We start from the raw sequence: 22,692 nt of genomic DNA, 5'->3' as shown, positions 1-22,692 counted from the left end.
GAAAATTCATAAACCACAGAATATGGTACTCGTAACGAGAGTATTAATTATCCACGTATAGTCGACTGTCTTGTCTCGGATCTCTCGGCCTGATCTCTTGAGTCGAGTTGGTGCCAGTCGAAATTTCTCGGCTCGAGACAAAAGAAGGTTCCCGAATCGCAGCATAAATCGCGCGGAAGCTCCCGGTATGGGAAAGCACTCGCAGAAAGAAGAAGCCCCTATGAATTCATACTCGAACTTGCGCAGACTGAATACGAGCGTATAAAAATGCCGTTTAAATCGTAAATTTGCAGCTTCGTGCTTAAATCAACGCCAGAAGATGTTTTCCACGAGAGCACTCATCGAGTTTTGATTTTCACGTTCTCAGACGTTACTTCGAAACCCTTGACTTTGCCGACTTTCGAAAGCGACTACGCTGTTGTCGTGCTTTAAGCGAATAGAGTCTTTGAATATCCGATATGCCACTTCTCCTTTCTACTTTGGACAGAGCAATTCTTAAACGTTTTCTTTCAAATAACAACTTTAATCTTCTATCTCGCATAAATAGTATCGTTCAATGCTGAAGTATCGAGAAGAGAAAATTGTACTTAGAATCGGCAATAATTTACCACGCGAACCAAGCCGTAACGTTTATGACCAGCGGGTCATTCTCAACGAGTAAACAAATATACATTATTCGTCATCATATCGTCACCATATTTTATTTAACTACTAATCTCTCCTATTCCAAACTACACTCTGGATATATCGACCGGGAATAAGTTTTTCCAACGAAACAGCTTAAACTGCAAAACGACAACGACTAGGAAAACGAATTAAAGCGTCAGCTTAAAGCAAACTTTCGTGTCCCAGCTGCTCCCTACGTTTACATAGTAGTTATTCGAAATTGTGGAGATCGCAATACAAGACATATATCTACGCGCGCGCGCTCGGATTGTTTATCGTGTTCGTAGTAGCCTATATTTTTACGAAATACATCACACGAGGCTAAACGCGGAAGATGGACAGCGAAGGAAGAAACACGGAGAAGATTCAGGTAGAGAGGAAAAGAGAAAAAAATGCGGCAGAGAAATAAAACCAGGCGCTTTCCACCGGCAAGAATTTGTTCACAGCGAACTTTTATTCCTGCCATAAAAGCTTTTACGACAAATAAATTTTTTCGTTGTATCGAACGTAATTTATCCATCCGCCAGAAATTTACACGCAACGATCGCTAGTATACGAAACGATCTCGCTGGTCGTTGGTTGGTTTGCAACGGCGTCCGCCGATGGATCCAGCTCCTACGATAAATCAATACCATAAGAATTAATTCCACGACAACGATTTCTCTAACCGATCCTCGATATTTATGTAATAGCAGTTGGGACAAAGTGTTATAACGGTGATCGTTGTACGATCGGCGTTTTAGTTGAAGATTTAATGTACGCGCTATTTATTATTTATTTCACGATATATATGTATTTGTCTTCGACGAATGTTCGCTGCATTTTGCATTTCCTTTGAATTGCATTTTCACCAAGGATTTATAGCTTTTATAATGCGCGTACGTGAAAACAGCGCGGCGCGGAAAACTCGTAAAGCCAAAGGATATACTGATTCTCGTTTTACGAATCGTTTCTCTATAATCACTCTGCACGATAACACGTTATCAAATAGAATTTTATCTCCACGCTTTGTATACTTTATGAATTTACGAGTTTTCATATTGTCCACGTTCCGTGTACTCATACGTGTATGTGTAATATAGGAACAGGTGTTTCACCAGAACACATATCTCCATTGCTTTTATACCAAATCAGAAAACATTATATTATTCTTTTTCCAATGTTTCATGATAGTCTAATCGTTCTTGCAAAATCGGCCGACTTTATATTACATGTATATGAAACGAAGTCTTTCTTATTTCGACTATCTTTGCGTGACTCGGAACACCTAACGCAATCATCGCTTCAAATAGACCACACGCTGATCTTATGCACTTGATTCATACTATGCTACCTGTTAACGGGATATCAACCGATCAGGGGATTTCCTCGAGCGAAAAAAAAGCCCTCTTAGCACGAAATAGAGGCTGACACGTTAAACAGATAAATGGAACACGAGAAGGTTGCAACTGCAGTGAGAAGATGAGTTTCGCGACGTTTTTTCATGGAAATCTTCGACATCGAGGAAAATTAATCGTTCGCTACTCGTCGTGACGTTAGATCCGCGAATTCAACGCCTCGTTGAATTATCCCACCGCGAATAACCTGCGATCGATCGTAACTACGTAATACGAACGTGTCTTTTTACATGGCTGAATTCTTTAGTAATTTCTAAAAATTCTAAAGATAATGAATTTTATAATTTACGAGGAAAAAATTCTTTCCTTCTTGGATATCTTGACAGAAATATCATTCTAAGGAAGTAATTGAAAATGATTAATTAGATCGAAGGCATCAGGAGAGGGAATCTATCAGCGTTTCTGAATTTTAATAACGATCACGTTTCTTAAGTTTCTTGTGCTTTGAACAATTTCTAACAACTTTTGGCTAGTGGCGAAACAAAGAGTAATTGGCGCGCGAAATATGCGAAACGCTTTTCCATTGATTGTAGAAGACCAATAATTCTGTCGGACGCAATAAAGTTGGCCGCGGAAATCTGCTTAATCTTTCTTGTACCGAACCAATTGCACCGTAAACAGTTAATAATATTTCTGATGGTCGATAACGATTACCAAACGGCGGACTTTCAGCTCGGAGCATTTCATAAATTTCGCTGGAATCGAAGCGAATTCGCGCGTGTGTTCCTGTGTATCGGCGATTCCGTCGAAAACAAAATTCAATTGTCGGCCCATTTATTTTTCTTCGGATAATACCATTCAGCGGCGACGCTGAGCCGGTAAAAACGGAGAGACTACCTCGCGGAAATTCACCACGGCTTTATTCCATACGGTTCGAACCACGCACTGAGCCGGCTTTCGATCTTCGAGATTAATATTTTTCACGAAAACGAGGAAGATAGATAGAACACGGCTCCTCGGTAAGATATCGCTGACGCACCATGTAATAAGACACGTTACACAAAATGGATTGGTGTGAAATTAATTGCCATAGAAATGGATAAACGACACAGCTGTAACGTGGCTATTAAAACGATCTCGAGCTTTCTGATTCGACATTTGCACCCCGTTTCACCCGTCTCCGATCTTCTTGGATTTGCCCTTTCGCGATTTACAATTTGGTCGCGATTATTGTCAAATGCCATCGTGGGTTCTCGTGTTGGATATTCATCATGAATTGTAAAACGCGTAACCCGATGATTTACCGATGCCACGTATATTGTTATACGACGAGAAATATTGCGGAGATGTGAAATATATTTCAATATAAATTGCATTATTATGATATGCAATACTAGTTTCGTTTACGTATATAACGAAGTAGACATAAACGTTAACAACTATTTCACAATGAAATAACTTTGCAAAAGCAAATTACGCTTTCAAATATTTCACATAAAGCTTCTCTAAATATGTGTCGTTAATTTATGCCATGAGAAGGAGAAATTGTTCGAAATTGCGATACCTATAATAAATATCGAGTTTAATTTCGTGGATGCTGTTCCTTTTCCGAAGGAATATTCATCGATGCCGTCATTTAGGACACGACCGAGAATAACGCGGAGTATGGTTCAACTTGCCTCGTCTGAAATTATAGTGCCGCGCTTACCACAATAAAGCTATAATTGCAGCATTTTGCGAAAATAAGCGACGGTAACAAAATTCACATTGCCTCAGCCACTTTGCTCGACACCATCGCTTAGCCTTAAATCGCGCTCGTTCCTTAAAACGTGATACTTACGTTCTAATGTTTTTGCCAATTTACTTCTATTCCATGCATACATTTCAGTCGTTTTCAACGTGTCAGGTGGTAACGGCGTGTAAGTCTTCCCAAGGAATAGTTTGAAAGCATCGCAATATTTTCGAAAGTACGTTTTTAATTCGGTAAAATAACAGTTTTGCGTCGGTAAAGTGTTCCGAATTATTTAAAGTCAAACGACTTAACGAATAATAAAGAAATTTGGACGAATATTTGAAACCAAGTATACGAAGGAGTTCTGGGTTTATTGAATTAATTCGAATGGGACTTTGAAATAATTTCTCTAACTCAGATTGGAATGTAACACCGAAGTCATCTGATGAATTTATCAAACTTTCTGATAAATTCGTGAAATATATGCCGCGTTAAATGCAGCATAATTCATTCTATTTTCTACTGAATTTTTTATCCTCTCAAATGTTTTATTTCGTTTTGAAATACTTTGGACAACATGCAGAATTTGCAGAGAATATAATATTGCAGAATTCATTTAATTAGACAGTAATAAGGCTCGATGATAGGAACGTTTTATATTTAATAAACGTATATCCAATAATGTTTTGTTTTTCAATAAGGAAGCATTAAAATTATACGCTTTGAATACATATGGACGATTAATTAGCTGGCATGCGCCAGCTCTTTTATATCTTTCGTTCAGAAAATAGAATTTCGTTCTACAGAATAGAAAACGACGTTCAATTATTCAATCGTATATTTATTTCAAAAGAAACATATTCTATTGACTAGTCATTTCAAAACAATCCATATAATTTCTCAATTCACCGCAATAGAATATCTGATTGAATAGTCAAAGTTTATAAGACATTCGTCAAAATTATTCGGATCGATGTATAGTTTTGAAGTACATTCCACAATGCCATTCATTGAAACAAAATATCTGATACAATTGAAAGCTTTCAACAAAAATGACTCTATGCTTGTCTTTTTTCAAAAAAGTAAAAGAATATCCTAATATTTCTAATACGTTCGTCCAATACGATTCAATTTTGTTAAACGAAACGTTCATCGTACTACACGATTGCTATATTTGCTATTATATCACAGGAGAACTATATCTAATTACATTACGAAGTTAGAGTCTCGTGCAACGTTATGAAGCTGTTTTTATAGAACCGATTAATTCCCAATCGACAGTAAGTCGAGTATATCTTAAAATAAATCATTTTTAAGAATAGTCCGTTCGATCGTTTCGAATTACTTGGAATTACTTCTTGAAAATTCTTTGTTACGACCGATAAGTTACGATCTACGGCACAGATGACACGCAGAGAAGCTTCTTTGGCCTAAAAAATGTCGCGACCGCTGTTCGCCGTGGCAGCCAGATCCCATCCATCCGCTCCACGGCGAGGAAGTAATTTCGCAAATCTTTCTAGGTCGCGCGATATTAACGGACGGCTGGAAAACGAAATATCACGCTCGAATTTCCACGACTTGCACCGTCATTCCCGAGACACGTGTCGGCTAGCGCCCTACCATGTGTGCCATACATATGAGGGCAGCAAGTGCCTGGAATCCTCGAAAGGAGAACAGGGAATCGTGTGGAAAAGCCAGTGCGAAATCTATAGGCGTACGCGGTGGCTCTGCAATCGTGAAATCGCCTCATGAAAGAATAAGTTGAAAAAGTAGAATAAAGCTTTTCCACGAGACTCCTTTTTCGAGAAAAACGATTTAGAGGATCTGTTCGGTACACGCGTACTAACTGTATGTCTCGACTTGCCGGACTTCTGTTTCTGCGGTCTCATTGCTGCTTTATTTATTACTATTGTTACATTTATTACAAGCCACAGTACAAAACCACAATATGACAAAAATATTCCTTATCTTTCGATAAGATTAAAATTTTGCAAAAATGCTGCCTAAAAATATACGTTGCATTCGCGAAAGTTCAGCTGGTAAGTTATCGAAAAAGTAAAGAAACTGGGATGAGTATGGACGAGATAAGCACGGATAAGCAGAGATAACGCAAGTAACGAAGATCTTTTCCCGTTTGATTTCTTGCCACATGCCAATATCAAAATTCGCAGAGTTTTTATGTCGACGAATGTTCAAATCGACGAGCAAACATGGAAAAGAACGCGGATTCCTTTCAGACTGGGTGTTATGCGCAAAACGATCGCGTGTCGGTAGATTTCTGCAATGCAGCGGCGGTCCAACGCTCGTCTAGCCCCGGCCTCAAATATTACCATCATGACACTAAATTATTCCATCTAAGCACGTAACACACCGTGAGAAGTCAGAAACCAGGAAAGTGACGTGCCTCGCTTTCCCGTCTCGAAATCGCGGCGAAAAAATACCGAAATATACGACTCGATTTTACGGTTCGACGAGCATGTCCGGTGAAGCCGATTTCGCTATCTCCCCGAAGACCGACGATATCGACTGGACCCGAGTAGCTATCGCGCCACGAGAAAGGAATATGTCCCGGTGGTTTACGCGGACGAGAAAATAGGACCGGTCCCGATGTAACGCTCCATTTCGATATCTCGATATGACGCGGTGCACTTCCTTTTCGCCCTGGAACTCGCGTTCCACCACGTTACGCCGGAACGTCCCTGCTTCCTGCCACCCTGTCCACGGAAGAATTATTGTATTATTCGAGGAATAGAACCGAATAGAAGCGTCCAGCACGCTGTTCACCGTTTTCGATTTCGTGTCCTCGTTTTTGCCCGATCGCGTATATGTACTGGGAATCGCGTCGCGCGACAATAACGAATGACCATTCGTTCCGATAACGTGATACCGGAGTTGATACGCAGATTGGCCGTTTTTTGGTCCTGGAGTTCTGACGGTGATGTTATAAATAGGTGTTGATGTCGATCGGTAATAAATATCGCGTACAGCCTGTTCTAGGTTAACGCGGCTCAGTTGATACATTTCCGGTGTGTTCCAGGGATTTTCAACGGTAGATACATTTCATGAACCGAACGTGGAATTTGAATGTGACGGTTGCTGGATGTGTTGTTTGGCTTAACGATTTCGCTGCGTATGATGTGAATAATTTGGCGTTAAGCTTCGTGCAAACACGTTGGGCAGAGTAAGGGTAGTTTTGATAGTTTCTCTCTCTCTTTTTTTTTTTTTTTTTTTTACAGGAAAATACGTTTTCCCGCTATCGGTACGTTAGAGCGATTTTAGTACTAGCAGAAAATTAAATCATACGGAAAAAACAAATCCGTCGATTTTCGATTATTCAGCGAACAGAATCATAAATACTTTCCATCCCGCTACTCCTCTATGTTATATTCTTTCAGAATCGCTTCGAATCGATCCGTGAAAATCCACAGCACGTTGAAGGAATCCTCGTTAACTGTCGATGCGAGGAGCGAGAAGCAGAGAGTTGGAAGCTTTACTTAGCAAAAGTACAGCCGGAGGAAACGCTCGATAATTTTAGCATATTGAAATATTGTGCCGTTCTTTTCGCATCGTTCCGCCGTATCAGCGTATCGGAACCGGTCCCGGTTTCTCCTTCTCTTTCGAACTCTGCTCCCGTATTTATTCGTTTTTCCTCCTCACTGGTACCGCGTGCTTCATCCTTCTTCTTTCTCCCTCTCTCTCTCACAGTCGCGACGGATCGAACCCCGACAGAAGGGTTCGTATCGCCCTCTTACCCTTCCCCAACCCACCTTTTCTGCCGCGTGGCTCGAAAAGATATTATGCGAAATACTTTCTGCCTTGCTTCGAGGAACCGACCGGGAATACTTTATGAGATGTATAATTTGGCCGGAAGTACCAGCGTTTCGTAAAATTTACGATCGTTCGAGCCTACACACAGCTAACCTTTAAGGCGGGCTAAATTCGCGCGAGCGTTCCCGCGTTTCTATAGAATGTAGCTTTGCGATTCTGGTACAATCAGATAATCGACGATTTCTTACGAAAAAAAAATAAGAGAATGTATTACGTTGTTCGAACATTTCGTAGCAATTGTATTATATGTTTCTATTGTAGTATCGTGGACGAAACGCCTAAGAGATATCCGATGAAACATAAACAAAGTCGTAAGTACCGACAAGCTCATCAATGTATCGTTGGTCTTTCGATAGAATAGTTTCGTGGAAAGGGTCTGCGTGATCCTGGCTACGAGCGGTTGCGGAACACGTGCGTGGTGAGGCTAAGACAAAAGATGAAGGGATGCTAAGGGAGAAAGATGAATTGACGGTCAGTGTTAGTTGAGAAGCCAGAGAGTCTGAATCGAGAAGTCAGGAAGATAGTTTTGCTAGCGTTGTCGAGAAAGCGTTGGATCCGTGGTGACGAGAGTTGCAAATTAACTATTTAGTCGTCTAAATTGTAATACGTTATTGTGATTAGTTAAACAACCAAATTTTCCTGTTTAATCAACATCTGTATAATCCATTTATTGTAAATAAATTAATTGTTGTATAAGATCTTACACTATCAACTAATGAAATGTCCTTGCATGGTACTTGTAGTCTGAGGTGATCGTTGGTGAAGGTGCCCACAAGAAATACCCTTGATGTTCAACAATAACGTTTATTAAACTCTTAACAATTGACGACAAATAACGATTAACCACGATTAACGATTAATAACAGCAACAAGTAACAATCAGCGTGTTTGTTTCGCACTGGCACGGGAGACTGGATCTTCTGTTCGAGAATAAACAGATTCTTCCCTTAATTGTCCATCGACATCTCCACTAGCACGCGTTTATACGCGAAAGAAGCGTAGGGATATCGATGGTACATTGGGCACAAGTCTATTACCTGTAGTTTTTAAATCTCCGAAGATAGAAGCAGCAATTTTTTTTAGTTTTTCAAGGGATATTAACGAAAAGTCTATTAATATTTAAAAATGCCTAGACCAGTATGAGAAATCTAGAAAATTTGATTGAAGAGTATCATACGATTATTCTAGGATTGGTGCATCGATGGAATGAAGTCCGTTTAATAACGATCAGAAACTGTTTGAGTTTAAAATAGATACGATTGTGACAGGAGTATCGTTTCAACAGGAAGAACTATCTGTGCCAGTGTCACATTTCGTATCAATGAGATAGCCAAAATACAGAGATATAGTCAATGTTAGCTGTAACAACAATTGATCGTACCTATATCTGATGTATGGATAAATCCTGATGTAATCCAGCACTGTCATTAGGAACACGGTAGAATCTCCAGTATCGGAGTACCTACTGTACAAACATTCTACCGTCAGAACATTCTGATATTCGAACGTTCTGTTATCTGCACAGTGCGTTTCCTTCGTTACCACAGTACGAAACTGACATTGCACATACGTGCATAAATATTTTGTATAATAATACCATACAGGAAACGTATCATACTAATTGTGAAAACCAACCGGAAACGACAGGAATATTGTAAAACTTGCAAAAATATGCGATATCGAAGATATTCACACTTCGAGACGTTCGTGCTTGAATGTTCACATTTGTACATACATTCGAAAATCGAAACACGTTAGAAACGAGGTGCCCCAAGAGACAGTTTTGTACCAGAGCAAACGCAGGCCAATTTCACAGGATGTTGCAAGGAACGATTGGAAATTGAAAGGACGCCCTTTCAGACTGTTGCAAACGAGAGTACGTTTGCTCTTCGTAATTCGATCGAGAAATATTTTTAAAAGCTGCGCGAGCATCGGCTCTCTCACGATCCGGCTATCTACTGGCTTGATTTACCTTCGTGTTTCTAAATTCGTCTCACCCGTGTCCGAATCAGAGGTAAACAGCTGGAAAAGTGGAGGGCGAATCGGTCGGTTTAACCGGGACGAGCCGAGAGAAATGTTCATTGGCGAAGAATTCGGAAGTTTGAGATATCGCTGGAAGCGCGACACAAAGAGGAAAAAGCCGGGCGTTTTAACTCGAGCGCTATCGTAGATTCGGGTCAGCCTGAAAGCAGCGACACGGTATAAACGATGACCTCTATCCGGAAAACTGGGAAACGGAGAGATATCCTTCACGAGCAAAGGATATCCTGTAGGAAACATAGTTTGACGTGACATTCTGTGTGGTTGGCCTCGGGGTAACTGTATCATTGGTTAAAACAGAGAAGCTACAGTGGCTCGCGGAAGCGTTTGAACAATCATAAAAAATTTTTACGAATATGAAGATTACACGGACAAAATGTGATAAGCCCATTTTTTTTGTTGATATTCTGACTTTTATATCACTTGGTAGCTAAAAAGCAATACGTGTTCTAAAATGGAATAGAGAATGAGAGTATGATCTGATAGATTCGAAGATATAAGCCTATTGGAAATAGATGACAAATTCGCGATGTTTTTACATGAAATGAATAATATTTGTTTGCGTTAGTTTATTTTAATCGATATTGTATACATACAACTAACGTTATTAATATTTTATAACTGTGCAAGATGGTAAACGCGTATTTGATTCTAAAATCAAACGTAAAAGTAGTTTCAACGTGGTTGACAACACATCGAATTTTAAAATTACTTTTCTATGAGAAACGAAGAATGCGACATTATGTTCCTTACTGTTTACCACTTTATCTATTGCTATTTATTGCTATTATTTATTGCCTATAAATTCCACTATCCGGACATTTTTATTTCCTTATTAATTCATTTACAAGGAACTACTATATCTGCAATTACCAAAGGACGATTTAATCTTTACGACAGAGTTTAAATACAAAAGCAAAGCTTTTCAAAGGGACAAAAATTAGATTCTAATAAGATTAATTGAATTCTCCAATTGAACGTACAATAAACAGCTGCTAAAAAGGGAACGTAAACGCGTATAGTAAGATCAAAGTAGTAAACACGTTTGATTGTTGGTCATTTTGATTTCGTGTTTACACGATACTGCTTGCTACATCCTGAGCTAGACAACAACCGTATACGGTTTCCGCATGTCCGCAGGTGGTATGAGTTTTGAAACATCGTAATAGGATTCCTTGTTACGACTCATGTAACATAAAGGACTTATGTGGATACTCACCTGACGTGGAAACAGGGATGAAAAGCTGCCGGATTATCCTGCGGCGAGAACTTGGGCAGAGTACCATGAAGAAGAGCCAGACGTACCACCAGCAGCACACCAAACTGCGAACAAAAAATATCCTTTAACAATCGTTGCACGTTTAACTGTTTCGACTAACGCGTATTTACTTTACCATTTCTTCTCCTTTCGTCTACGTTCAAAACACATAAATCGTAGTAAAGTTGTTCAAATACTTCTACAAAAAGCTAAGTTCGATATAATATTTTTTTTTTTTTTTTTTGATCGTAGACGAATCTTCGAACGACATCAATGTCAGACTAACATCAAAAAATAACTCTATTCTGTATTCGTGTGTATCTACTTATATCAATCACAGCAGTCCTCGTTAAAATTAGAACCAGAATCGAATGAAATATTCAATGTTTACCGATTTCATATCGATTTAATCTCGTCGGAATTTTCAACGAGTTGTTTCTCCAAGATTTACGCGCCCCTAAAACGCGAACCTTTTGCCTGCCGTTTACGCGACTCGAAAGATGAATGAGAGTAAAACAAAAGGGAATCCAGATTGCGGAAGTGCTACTTACTAGCCTTTTCTGGAAGAGGCTCTCAACCTGCGGCTCAATGACTCGCTACACTGCTAGAAGCATTGGAAGCTTTCATTCGCTAGCTTGGAAAACGGAAAACAGGAAAAGCCTCGATTTAAAAATCTTACGCGGAAATACACTACCCGACTTAGTTGCGTGTTACGTGATTCTCAATTTATACCAAGTACCGAAACTTGCTTAAAAATGAAAACTGACCCGAGGCTTTTGTACCAGAGTGTATGTGCAATATGTAACATACAACGTTGCAAAGAAGTTTTTTCTGTACTTTAACTAGAATATCGTTGATATTATTCATCTCGGTTCGATCGCATTGCAATTACGAATCACAGATTTACGCTAGCACCACGCTGAAAACTTAATCTCGTTAACGTACAACTTCGCACAAAGATTATCGTTGAGAAGATAAATCAAATTTGCAATCGAACTAGAAGCATTTGATCATACACGTATATCTATCTTTCCTTTAAATATCTGCGTCTCTAACATACATATCTCGTAGCCAAAAATCGATCTTCCATCGTAATACGTCAAAATATAGCAGATAACATTCCGATCGGATGCCAATGGTATAGAACGAGACGTCGTCATGGCGTTTACGTAGTAGAACGACACACGCGTTCTTTGGTCGCATTTCTGTCACGTCCGGCGCCAGTTCGCTATTCCGATAGCCAGGCCAACCCATCCTCTTCGATGGAGATCGCTCTTTACGCCTTACCCTCCAACTTCACCACGTAGACGGTTCCCATCAACCCTTTCTCTTTCTGTCTTCGCCAGAATCCTCCATCCTGCATGTCCGGCGTGTTCTTGGTATAGATAGAAAACGAGTGGATTCTAGAAGGGTTCTAGAGCCGGACAATGTCTGCCAATCCAAGGTATTCATATTCTTCTCCGATCAACGAAGCCGCCGTTACGTACGTGTACTCGATACACGTCCCACGTCGACGTTTCGATGTCGAACAACTCTCGTTCCACGTCACCCCTCGTTTCGTTGGCCACTGACGTCTTCGTTCTTGGACACAACGAGAATATATCGTGTTACGCCGCCAAGGGGCTCGCTGACCCACGCCACGAACGCCAGGAACGAGACAGAAATTCAATTTCGGTAAATATCCGACGCGCGCGGAACGTCGCTGGACCGCGTTCCCGCCGGAATTCCCTCTTGTTAGTCTTCCGGGAATGCCCGGGGTGGTATTATAACCTCTCCCTGCACACCCGGGAATATATTTCTCACGAGAGCAACGCGCTCCGTCGTGTATTTTTATATTCGATCGATTCCCGCTTTATTTTTTCTTCTGCTATGATGAAATATGCTGTGACGATTGGATAACGTCTCATTACGCGATGGAAAAGACGAGGTGGAAATCAAATATCGCTTAGAGATACGTTATATTAAATAATTATATTGTACGTAACGTAGAGGCGATAAACGTACGGTGGTTAATTGTTTATCAAAAGTTTTAGAGCTGTCTATTCTCTTCTCTCTTCTATGATATGGGATACCAAGATACGTGTTTCGTTCCAAGGAGCAACAATGTGATTTTCGAAAATAATTTTATGGCAAGCGAGTAATTGGAACGTAAGAGGCTATTTTTCATTCAGAAGAATTTCATTCGACGATCGTAACACTTGTCGTAACGCTGCTTTCATTCTCTTCAAGTATTGTTCATTGCCTCTTCGTTAGAGGCGCGCCTCAGGCTCACACGCGAGGGTATCTAACGAGTCTGCTGATTGATCTTCTTTCGCGTTCGGTGAAAGCTAATCAGCACGCGTATTTTTACAGCCACTTGGATCTTGTTGGACGTTCGGTCGAATTTAACAAGGCTGGAATCGTCCAAGTTTTGAAATCGAACGTTCCGTCTCGACGATCGGATCGACAGGATCACTCGACAGTCAAATCGATCACATCCGCACTCATTCATAGAGCATTCGTAGATCGTGGATCGTTTGGTGTTTCAAATGGCGAACCTCGTCCCGATAGTCGGAGGCAAGAAACGTACGATTTCTCCCAATAGTCGGAGAGAACTTCCAGTTAACTGTTAATGGACCAGCGATCAGGACTCCGCTTCTCTCTTCCACGAATACATTATTCCAGATTAATTTGGATAACAAAGCGCAGCGTTATACGCTGAGCACCGTACACGTACGCACAAAGTTGCTGATTACACGTGTAATTAATTTTCCTGTGAGAACTATCAAAGGTAGGTTGCGGCTTTCGTAAACGCGTCATCACGTTCCTAGATCTTCTATCGAGCATTCTATTTTGGAATCTGTTAATTAAACGTTCCTATTGTTTGCAAACGAAAGCAGTTCGCAGCCACGTTAACTCGGTTAACTCGGTTACACGGAATTATAATTACGTCCACAGCCTTAAGATAATACAAAGCATAGAGCTAAGATTTAAGCGACAAACCAATTAAGTAACAATAGACATACTCGTATAGAACCAGTCAGTCAACAGCGAGCATCTCTAATGCATTGTGTTATCGATTACGATTGTTACCGTTGTAGAGAATCATGCGTTCCGTTCTAACCGAAAGTAAATACCGTTCGACCAAAGCCAATATGTACCTGTAGGCGTATCGATAATTGTTGATGCATCGAACTTATTGAACGAAGAATTTCATTGCGAGTGACGACACTCGAGTTCTTCGACTTCTCAACGTTTTCACATGACTTCTTTGAGTAAAGCAAAGGGAGATTATATTCCTATATGATATACGTTTTATCACTCAGACCGAATAAAGTAAGTTCGTACGTATATTTTGATTCAACTTGACCAAATTGATAGAGAATTTTTGTTTATATGTTTTGATTTATAAACTGTAATTCTGGTACATCTGGTACGTATACTTAACTTTTATCATCACCAGAACTACCACACCAGTCAAATTGGCTGGTTTTACAACTTTATTTTAAAATTCCTACTTCATGTTATATTCTCCTTTCCGCAATGATGTTACTAATTTTATTTTGTTTTTTACGTATTCAAATTCAAAATAATTTTGTAACAGGGCTATACCAATACCAGTCAAAATGACTGGTACTTGTCAAATTGTAAAAGGGTCCAGCAATCTGTTTATCGAACCCCGATTAGCCAGTTTCCTCGTTTTGTAAAACTTCCCACGCGTTTTTTAAATTCTTGCCGCGTATCATTCGATACGATGATATCAGTTATCAGGAAAATTTCGAATCGATCGCTAGATCGCTGGATGCTAACACTAGAAATACCACAGGAGTCAAAATGACTGGTTCTACAATTTTATAAATGTGTCAATCCTCGTTTAGGGATCACCAGATGGTTTGATAATACCAAAAATGTACTACATAACATGGAACTCCTAATAAATAAATAACAAATCAATAAATATAAAAATATTCTGTTATTACGTATTTTGTAAAAACCAGTCATTGTGACTGGTTTTGGTAGAAATGGCTTCGTGTTAATGATCGGTAGTTCTAGTGTTAAGAATACAACGAATTTTGTACATTGCAAACTGAAGATGAAAATCTATTCTTTACTATTTTAAAGGCCGAGAACCTGATTGTTGGTCCCATACATATAGTTTCTTTCTTTGAAATACCAAAGAATTTTTCTACCGCTACAAACACAAGACTAGCGTCAAACAAGTCATTTTTATATTTACACGGTTCTTTGCTTTGTGAAAACTCTGAACACTAAATTCTTGCAATTCCTGTTGCTCTCTATATAACGCATAACTAATGGACAATGTTTGAACGATAGAAATCTGATTTCCGTGCAAGATGAACTTGAAAAAATGTCTACGAAGGCAGCTCGAAGCGATATATCATTCTTGAATCACCAAACACCCCTATAACACGAAATCCACCCAGGGGTCCACCTCATAAAGATCAGCAAATTTTACGTCCTTGAAATTCAGTGTTGCTGAAGGGAAGAAGAACGTCAAGTAACCCTGTCGGAAAGAACATACCTTTAGACGTGTAAGTGGCAATAGGTGGCAGAAACGAAGAGGACGGAAAGCCAGTGAAGTGCGTACGCGAGACCCCGCACGAGGGTTGTGACCGCACGCCTCCCTGATTTCTTCACATAAATTAGCATAACTCGGAATCCCGTTTGGTAGAACTACGCGCTGTGCGTACACACGACTTTCCATCGGTTCGGCAATGCTTGGTACACGTCCGTAACCTCGTAGATACGGCAAAGAGTTGGAACAGGGACAAAAATTGAAGCGCCTCTCTTAGATCCTAGCAAAAATCGCTGGTTAGTTAGATATCGTTGTTGTCTAAAACTTTCAACGCGATACTTACTTAAACACTGCGCAAGTTTGACTAATTACAAGTAGAAGAGATATTATAAATCAATTACTCTTTGCTATTTTCTAACGAATACATCCATAGAAGTTACCATTTTAAAAAACGTTCTCCTGGGAAGACAAGTCTGTTAGAGAACAGAGAAGAGAGAGAAAACGCAAGTTGATAAATGGCATTGGTGCAATCATAACTACCCCGTTGCTACCACCTCTCTGTCTCGTATTTCATCGTAAGTCCTCGAAAGCCACGATCGCTTTACGTCAGGCTGAAACAGCCTAAGTAGTTTCCGTGGGTCGGCCAACACAATTCGAGGGAAGCGAGTTTATCTTACGCGATCGTAAAAGTGAACTCTCGGCATCGTCGAGTATATCTGCGTTAACGATCGTTAAACTTACTTAAGCCGACGAGACGCTGCTAACATCTCGGCGGTCTGACGATAAAAACGGAAGATATCGGTCGTTAAAAATTAACGACGCGGATCCGAGTGCGTTCGCAAATACTACAAAACGCAGTTTCCAGTCTTATCGATGGTCGAGACCACTTGTCTCGTCTCCAATTATATATCTCTGAGCCTTGCGTTGCTACTTTACTATTCCAAATACGTACAACTATGATAAATACGCATACTGTACGTGTTGTGTAACAAATTTTGAAGTTTCATTGCAAGTATCACGAAACGTGATTAGTTTGGACCAAATCTGATATACAAGATATTTAGTGCAAGTGTATAGAGGCCAGAGGTATTTGAACAGTCAATTAGCCATTACACAAATGGATAATTCCATGTAAACGATGGTATAAATTTGCCGTGGAACGCCCCGAACCCCACCGATATCGATCTCAGCCGGTGTTGCGTTTCAATTTCATTATTGTCCTCTCTGCTATGGTCAGGAATTTCCTGAACGATGTCTCGAAGCACAAGGTGAACGAGTTCGTGAAACAAGATAAATGGATAGACGCGGATACCGAGACCATGCACGATCTCTTTATTCGTTCCTGTCCGACACGAGTTTAGACATTGCGGATAATACGATAACGACATAGCCATTGGGTAAAATACGCGCGTCCCTTGCTCGTCGGAAAATCATGCAGGGCTTCCACGCACAAGTGACCACGTGCGACACGTTAAGAGGATTCGATTCTATTCCCTGTATGGTATTCGTGGCTGCGCAATGGAGCTTATTGCCATGTCTTTCTCTTGTTGTCATCGGAGAAGCTGGTTGACTTGTCCATTTGATGGCTATGAAATCTGATTTCAATAGGCGAGTAACCGTGTTAAAAATGACACGATTGGCGACGATTGTGGGCTTCTCGAGTCTCGCATTTGCCATACTTTCGTCTCTAATATTTCTAGACGTACGCTTCTTACGATTTCCTGACCGTAATAATCGACTTCAAATTTTATCAATAAAATCTAGCTTCAGATTTTGAGAGTGTCGATATATAATTGTCAATCCGAGAACTCTTCGATCATTATCTTGCACGAACAGTACATAATTCCAATTAATCGTCCCTATAATAATCAATAACTGTCATACTTAGGAACAGGAACGTGTCTTTAATCCAATTTAATTTCTAGCATACATATTGAACTCACCGAAACAAGCAGCGCCGCAGCCCGACGAGAAAAGTGTCTCGAATCGTCGTTCCATCTGGCCTCGAAGATAGACCTGAAACGAAGAAACAAAGCATTCAGCGAACTTTGTCGTTATCGTGGAAAAAACTCCAACCTTCCAGATATTGGTCGTTCCATGATCGAATCGACATCAGCCAAATACTTTTCATTGCTCCTCGCCTTTCCTCTATTTCGGAAATTACGTTTAATCAAGCCAAACGTCTTCCATTTAGTTAAAGTTTCGAGTAACTCGTGAATTTAGCGGCCCTCATTTGCGTGCCTCGAAGCGCAGTTATTCAAATACGCTGGCCCCGCATAATCCGTTGTAAACAGTTAATCCGATTTCGCTATTTTACGGTCGAGCATCGGATTGTCTTTGTTTAACTCCGATAGCCAGAGTCCTCTATTAACGCAAATCTTGCGGATATAAATCCTATTCTCCGAATGTATGCAAAAGAGGGTCCACGATATTCGTATTACATATTGCATATGGTGTCGCGCGATTTTTATATTTTATTGTCGAACGCAGTTTTATTCGCGCTCGTCCCTACTCCTTTCTTATCGAGTTTTAACATTTTGACTGCCACGTTGGTGATATATGACCGGACACGGTTTCTCCTGTGACGCCACGGTGGTCACTGATGGCCGGAGCGCTTGAACTTCCTACAATTGTAAAAATTCTATGAAAATTGACAGTTAGGTCATTTTGAATATAACCGGTAAATAGAAGATACTTTGAAATAAAAAGTGCCCTATTGAACAATTAAACATTTTTATTAGAACATCGATAAAAAAAAAATGAGAACGAATCTTGCATCTAACTGATCTTGCACTGTGTTTGCATCCATATGTTTGAGGAGTAATCTACGGATATTATTATAAACATACCTTAGAAAATAATCGTAAATGCTGCTTTATAATCATATAATTGAAGTTAAAAGTGTACACATACCTTACTATTATATATAGAATGAGTAAATACTGTTTACTAATATCTTCTACACGTTCCAACAATATATTCTGGACGTTTTAATTACGACCCCATAGCGAATGCGAATGGTTTATTGAAATAAACCGAGCCTTGTTACAATATGTGGCTATCAACTGTTACCAAGGCGCCACGGTGGTCACCCGTGACCACCAATAAGATAAACGGTCCACTGGGGAAGAATTGTTGTCTTACATCGTCAATTTATTGTTATTTTGCCATTATATGCTTTGAATAATAAGAATACTCCCGTGGCGTCCTGAGCGAAACACGTGATTTCGGCGTGGCAGTCAAAGTGTTAATAGTTGTCAGGAGAAATCCAGACATGTCATTAAAGTAAAAGAAGTCTTCGTCTTTGATTTGATTTGTAAATACACGAAAGTAGCATCGTTCTGCAAAAGGAATACGATAAAATTTAGACTCGGAAATTGTAGGATGAAGCGAGGCATTGTTCGTCCTTCTGTGAATCTCGATGCAGCGAAGGCTTTCGAGTTTTTCGATTCTCAGAAAAGCGGGGGTCTAAGTCGAAGCTACGCCGTATTATCCTACCGGCATGAAATCCACCCTCGGCTCACTACAATTCTCGTTAAAAACGAAGGATCGTGGGTCGATAAGTGGCAAAGGGTCGCGTAAAGTCGCGCAAGCTACGAGCTAGACACAATGTTACTCCTTATTTCAGGATTTATCGACGTGAGTTACGTGTCGCGTTTTCAAACTGGTCGGCGGGCGTGAGACTTAAACGCTTACCTCTTGATTGAATGCCAGGAGCGACAAAGGTCGTAAAGAAGGTTTAGAGGCAAAACAGTAATGCCGGTTTCCTTGGCAAGCATCGACAGCGCCCCCAAGCACACGCTGCTCCACACGTAAGACGTCTGCTGCCTGGAACACGAAACGAGAAAAAATTTCATTTGATGCGTTTAGGATAGAATCTGGTCGTTATGATGGAATTGTGTAACAGAAAGTTCCACAGTGACCATCAAAGATTCCTGATATAAAAAGTTGAGCACTTTAATGTAAAATTCGAAAGCGAAGCTACACAGCCTCGATCCAGCTTAAAAATACATTCGAAATATCGTTATATTAAATATTGCTGCATCTTGAAACTTACGAAAATTTTCAATTTTCATTTTATCCCTTTGACGGAGTAACACAGTGACGATTGAAGAGTTCTTGCATTTTGACATCGAATACAGGAAATAGAATTAAAAATTATATTAAATGATTGCTTTACGTGTAATGACTAGACTCTCGATGTCTATGCACTCATGGAGAATTGAAAGGTCGAAAAATACCCAAAGTATAGCACTCATTCTACTGTAACAATATGTAGCGGATGAAAGAAATTAGATTAGTTGATTAGATTGCATTTATTTAGTTATATTCATAAGAACATAGATTCACGTAAATACTTGCAAGCTAATAATGAATTTAACTTAGACAAGTCTTTAATTCAATAACTCTGCAAGAAAAAGTCCAACTTCGATTCTAATTTTGTGTCTTAATTACGGACTATTAACGAGATTTTTATTCTAATTATGATTATCTCCGTTAGTTTCGCGTCTTTCTGATATTTAATCGTGAAAAACAATCGACACGGATATCGCATGACTTATTAACAGTACTCTAAATTTGTATGAACATTCATAGGCTAATAATGTCATTTAAAACGCGATATTTATAAAATTCTATTTAATTTGCCTGAGATTCTCGCGCAGAACACTGCAAAAGAATTAAAATACCAGTATATAACGAGAGAATTGATAGAAACAGAAAAAAAGAGCTGGTTTCCTGGTTAATATTATTAAACGATGAACCACTGTTTGATCGGGTATACAATGTTTATTCCTCTATTTCTCTCGATTTCAAATAGCAGCGGTTAACTCTCGCTGAAATGGAGAGTACACAATGTGCAACTGAGGTACCTTTTAATTCCATTTGTTATATACCGTAGTTAATCACTATGTTTCACTGCATTATTTTAACCGGAAACGTGAGTTTTCAGTTAATTCTCAAAGCTCGTATAACAAAATGTATCAAATGTATAAATAGATACCAAAATGTTTAAAAGAAAGTCTCGACCTCGGAAAGTTCATATAATTAATTCATCAAAATTTGATCGATTGAATATTTGAATGTATTGCAATTTACAAATTACATATACGTGATTTTCTAAAAGATTCTGTTCCTCGATTAACTCGATTAAATTCATTAGCATAATGATCGCGCGTAGTTCACGTAAATAGCAAATTAACTAGTAATGGAATGAGTACGGCGATAGTAATTATCAAAAATATTTACCCCGTTCTTTCCTTTGGTTCTTGTTTTCGATGTCTAATAACAGCTTACCCTACAAGCCAAGAATACGTAATAACACGTCCAACAAAGAAAGCTTATATACAGGAGGATTTGCGCTTTGTTTGGGTAAACACTGGTTGGGTCGTGGCAGTAGACTAAGCTTCTGCTTACATATTTTGTCCTTTCGTATACTTTATATGGATAAGGCGACGTTTTCAGTATGGCTGTAAACAACTTATGGTTCGAGCCACTCTAAGACTATCAGATAAACGAATCAAACAAACAAAGTCCGTGTCGAAACACTCGCTGCTGATTTTGTCAAACAGTTATTAAAATTTCAAAAATATGACAGCTTAGATATTCACACGATATTTTAATTTATTTTATTTTATCTTTTTAATACACCTCGTTTCAAATTTTGTATTCACATGTAGTATCGTCAATGGAATATACTGTTATTATATCCTGATATTGGTGATTTATTTAGAATGAATGGGTTGTACAAATATAGACAGAAAAACGATGGTAGTTTAACGTGAACTAATCGCAATAACACGCTACAATTTAGACAACTCTCGACACAACGGATCCAACGTTCTCTCTCACGTGGACCACACTCTCTCGACAACGCTAGCAACACTATACTCTACAACGCAACTCGCACACTCTGGCTTCTCGATTTATTCTCTCCGACTTCCAAACTAAAACTGACTGCTCTCGCGTATCTTTTGTCTTTCCGTAGACCCGCCACGCACGTGTTCCGCGACCGCTCGTGGCCAAGGCCGCGTAGGCCCTTTTTACAAAACTATACGATTGAAGAGACGCCTAGACTCTCGGGACATTGTATGTGGTTCACCCGCTAACTCCTAGGCCTTATGTCCACGATACTACACACATTATTTACTAAAATTTTTATTGTTAGATAGAATCCTAGATCGTAATGTATCAGGTGTATTGGATGACACGCCCTTTATTATATTGTATATATTGCTACGACCGTTCGCGGAGAGACGCGATCGCGAGGAAACGCGTCAGCGAGAGGCGTAAATTATCGCTCGATTGTAACACTTAATTAACCTTCTATTTTTAACGATATTTAAAATTATAATTAACACGTTACAAATGATTTAACGATGATACAACTAATTTATTATTATAATTCGACTCGGCTTTACAGTATTTCTCGACGTATTCGTTTGACTAAGCAATTTTAATTTTATTTCTCTGAACCTCTCGATGCATTCGGTTTGACTCCTCCTATAATACCGATTGCCCTTCGATTTTTACCTTTGTCTTCTCTTGCAGACGACCCCCACCACGCACGGGGTCGCGTCTATGGTCATGTCACACGCTCAGAGGGCCACCCGCTCCGAAATAGTAATCAAGTAGACGAAAACATCGTGCATGCCACAGCTATCGAAACAATAACAAAACAGTGACCGAATAACCGCCTAGGTACACGGCCTATAGTAAGCCTCGGGGCGTAAAATATATATTATCTTGAGTGTAAAATAAGAAATGACTTGAAAATATCGCTCCATTATCAAAACGTTACACGCAATCGTATTAAGCAAAAAAGAGGAAACGATAGTTACTGTTCGTTAAACCTTGGAAATTATACATTGCTTGTCAAAATATATGCACAGAGTATGTGTGTATACAACATCAATTTTGTAAATAACGTTGAATTACGTTTTGTTCGTGAGAAGTTCCCCGAAATAAGAACCTTGGAAATTATACATTGCTTGTCAAAATATATGCACAGAGTATGTGTATACAACATCGATTTTGTAAATAACGTTGAATTACATTTTCTTCGTGAGAAGTTGCCCGAAATAAGAACGTCTTCGATATTGCACCATCTTTGTTATAAATGTAAATTATGCTTCGCCTATACTTTCTTCAAATTTGTGCACATTATAATCTGTATTATTATATTATTGCTGTGATTACCGTTAAATGAAAAATTCATCTCGATGGTATTAATGAAAAAAATAAGCTTCTCTAAAGGTACCAAATACACCCCGACCGTACTTTGCCTTTGGTCCTTCAACCTGATTAATGCGAGAAA

The 22,692-nt window shown here is 39.4% G+C and overlaps 1 protein-coding gene across 8 annotated transcripts in view; it reads right to left on the bottom strand.

Annotated features, from left to right (window-relative positions):
- LOC122568315 (protein O-mannosyl-transferase TMTC1-like) overlaps positions 1 to 22,692 on the bottom strand; it is a 273,776-nt gene that overhangs the window by 91,561 nt on the left and 159,523 nt on the right. For all 8 annotated transcript variants that reach the window (XM_043727930.1, XM_043727928.1, XM_043727931.1 and 5 more), the window contains exons 4-6: positions 19,074 to 19,205; positions 17,321 to 17,393; positions 10,823 to 10,926 (exon numbers count right to left, since the gene is read on the bottom strand). In XM_043727930.1, the coding sequence (XP_043583865.1) occupies positions 10,823 to 10,926; positions 17,321 to 17,393; positions 19,074 to 19,205 (309 nt within the window). The remainder of the gene's footprint in view (positions 1 to 10,822; positions 10,927 to 17,320; positions 17,394 to 19,073; positions 19,206 to 22,692) is intronic.

Source organism: Bombus pyrosoma, linkage group LG6 (genome assembly GCF_014825855.1).
Source record: "Bombus pyrosoma isolate SC7728 linkage group LG6, ASM1482585v1, whole genome shotgun sequence".
NCBI classification, from domain to species: domain Eukaryota; kingdom Metazoa; phylum Arthropoda; class Insecta; order Hymenoptera; family Apidae; genus Bombus; species Bombus pyrosoma.
Note: the sequence above shows the minus strand (reverse complement) of the source record. Positions and strands in the feature narration are given on the sequence as shown.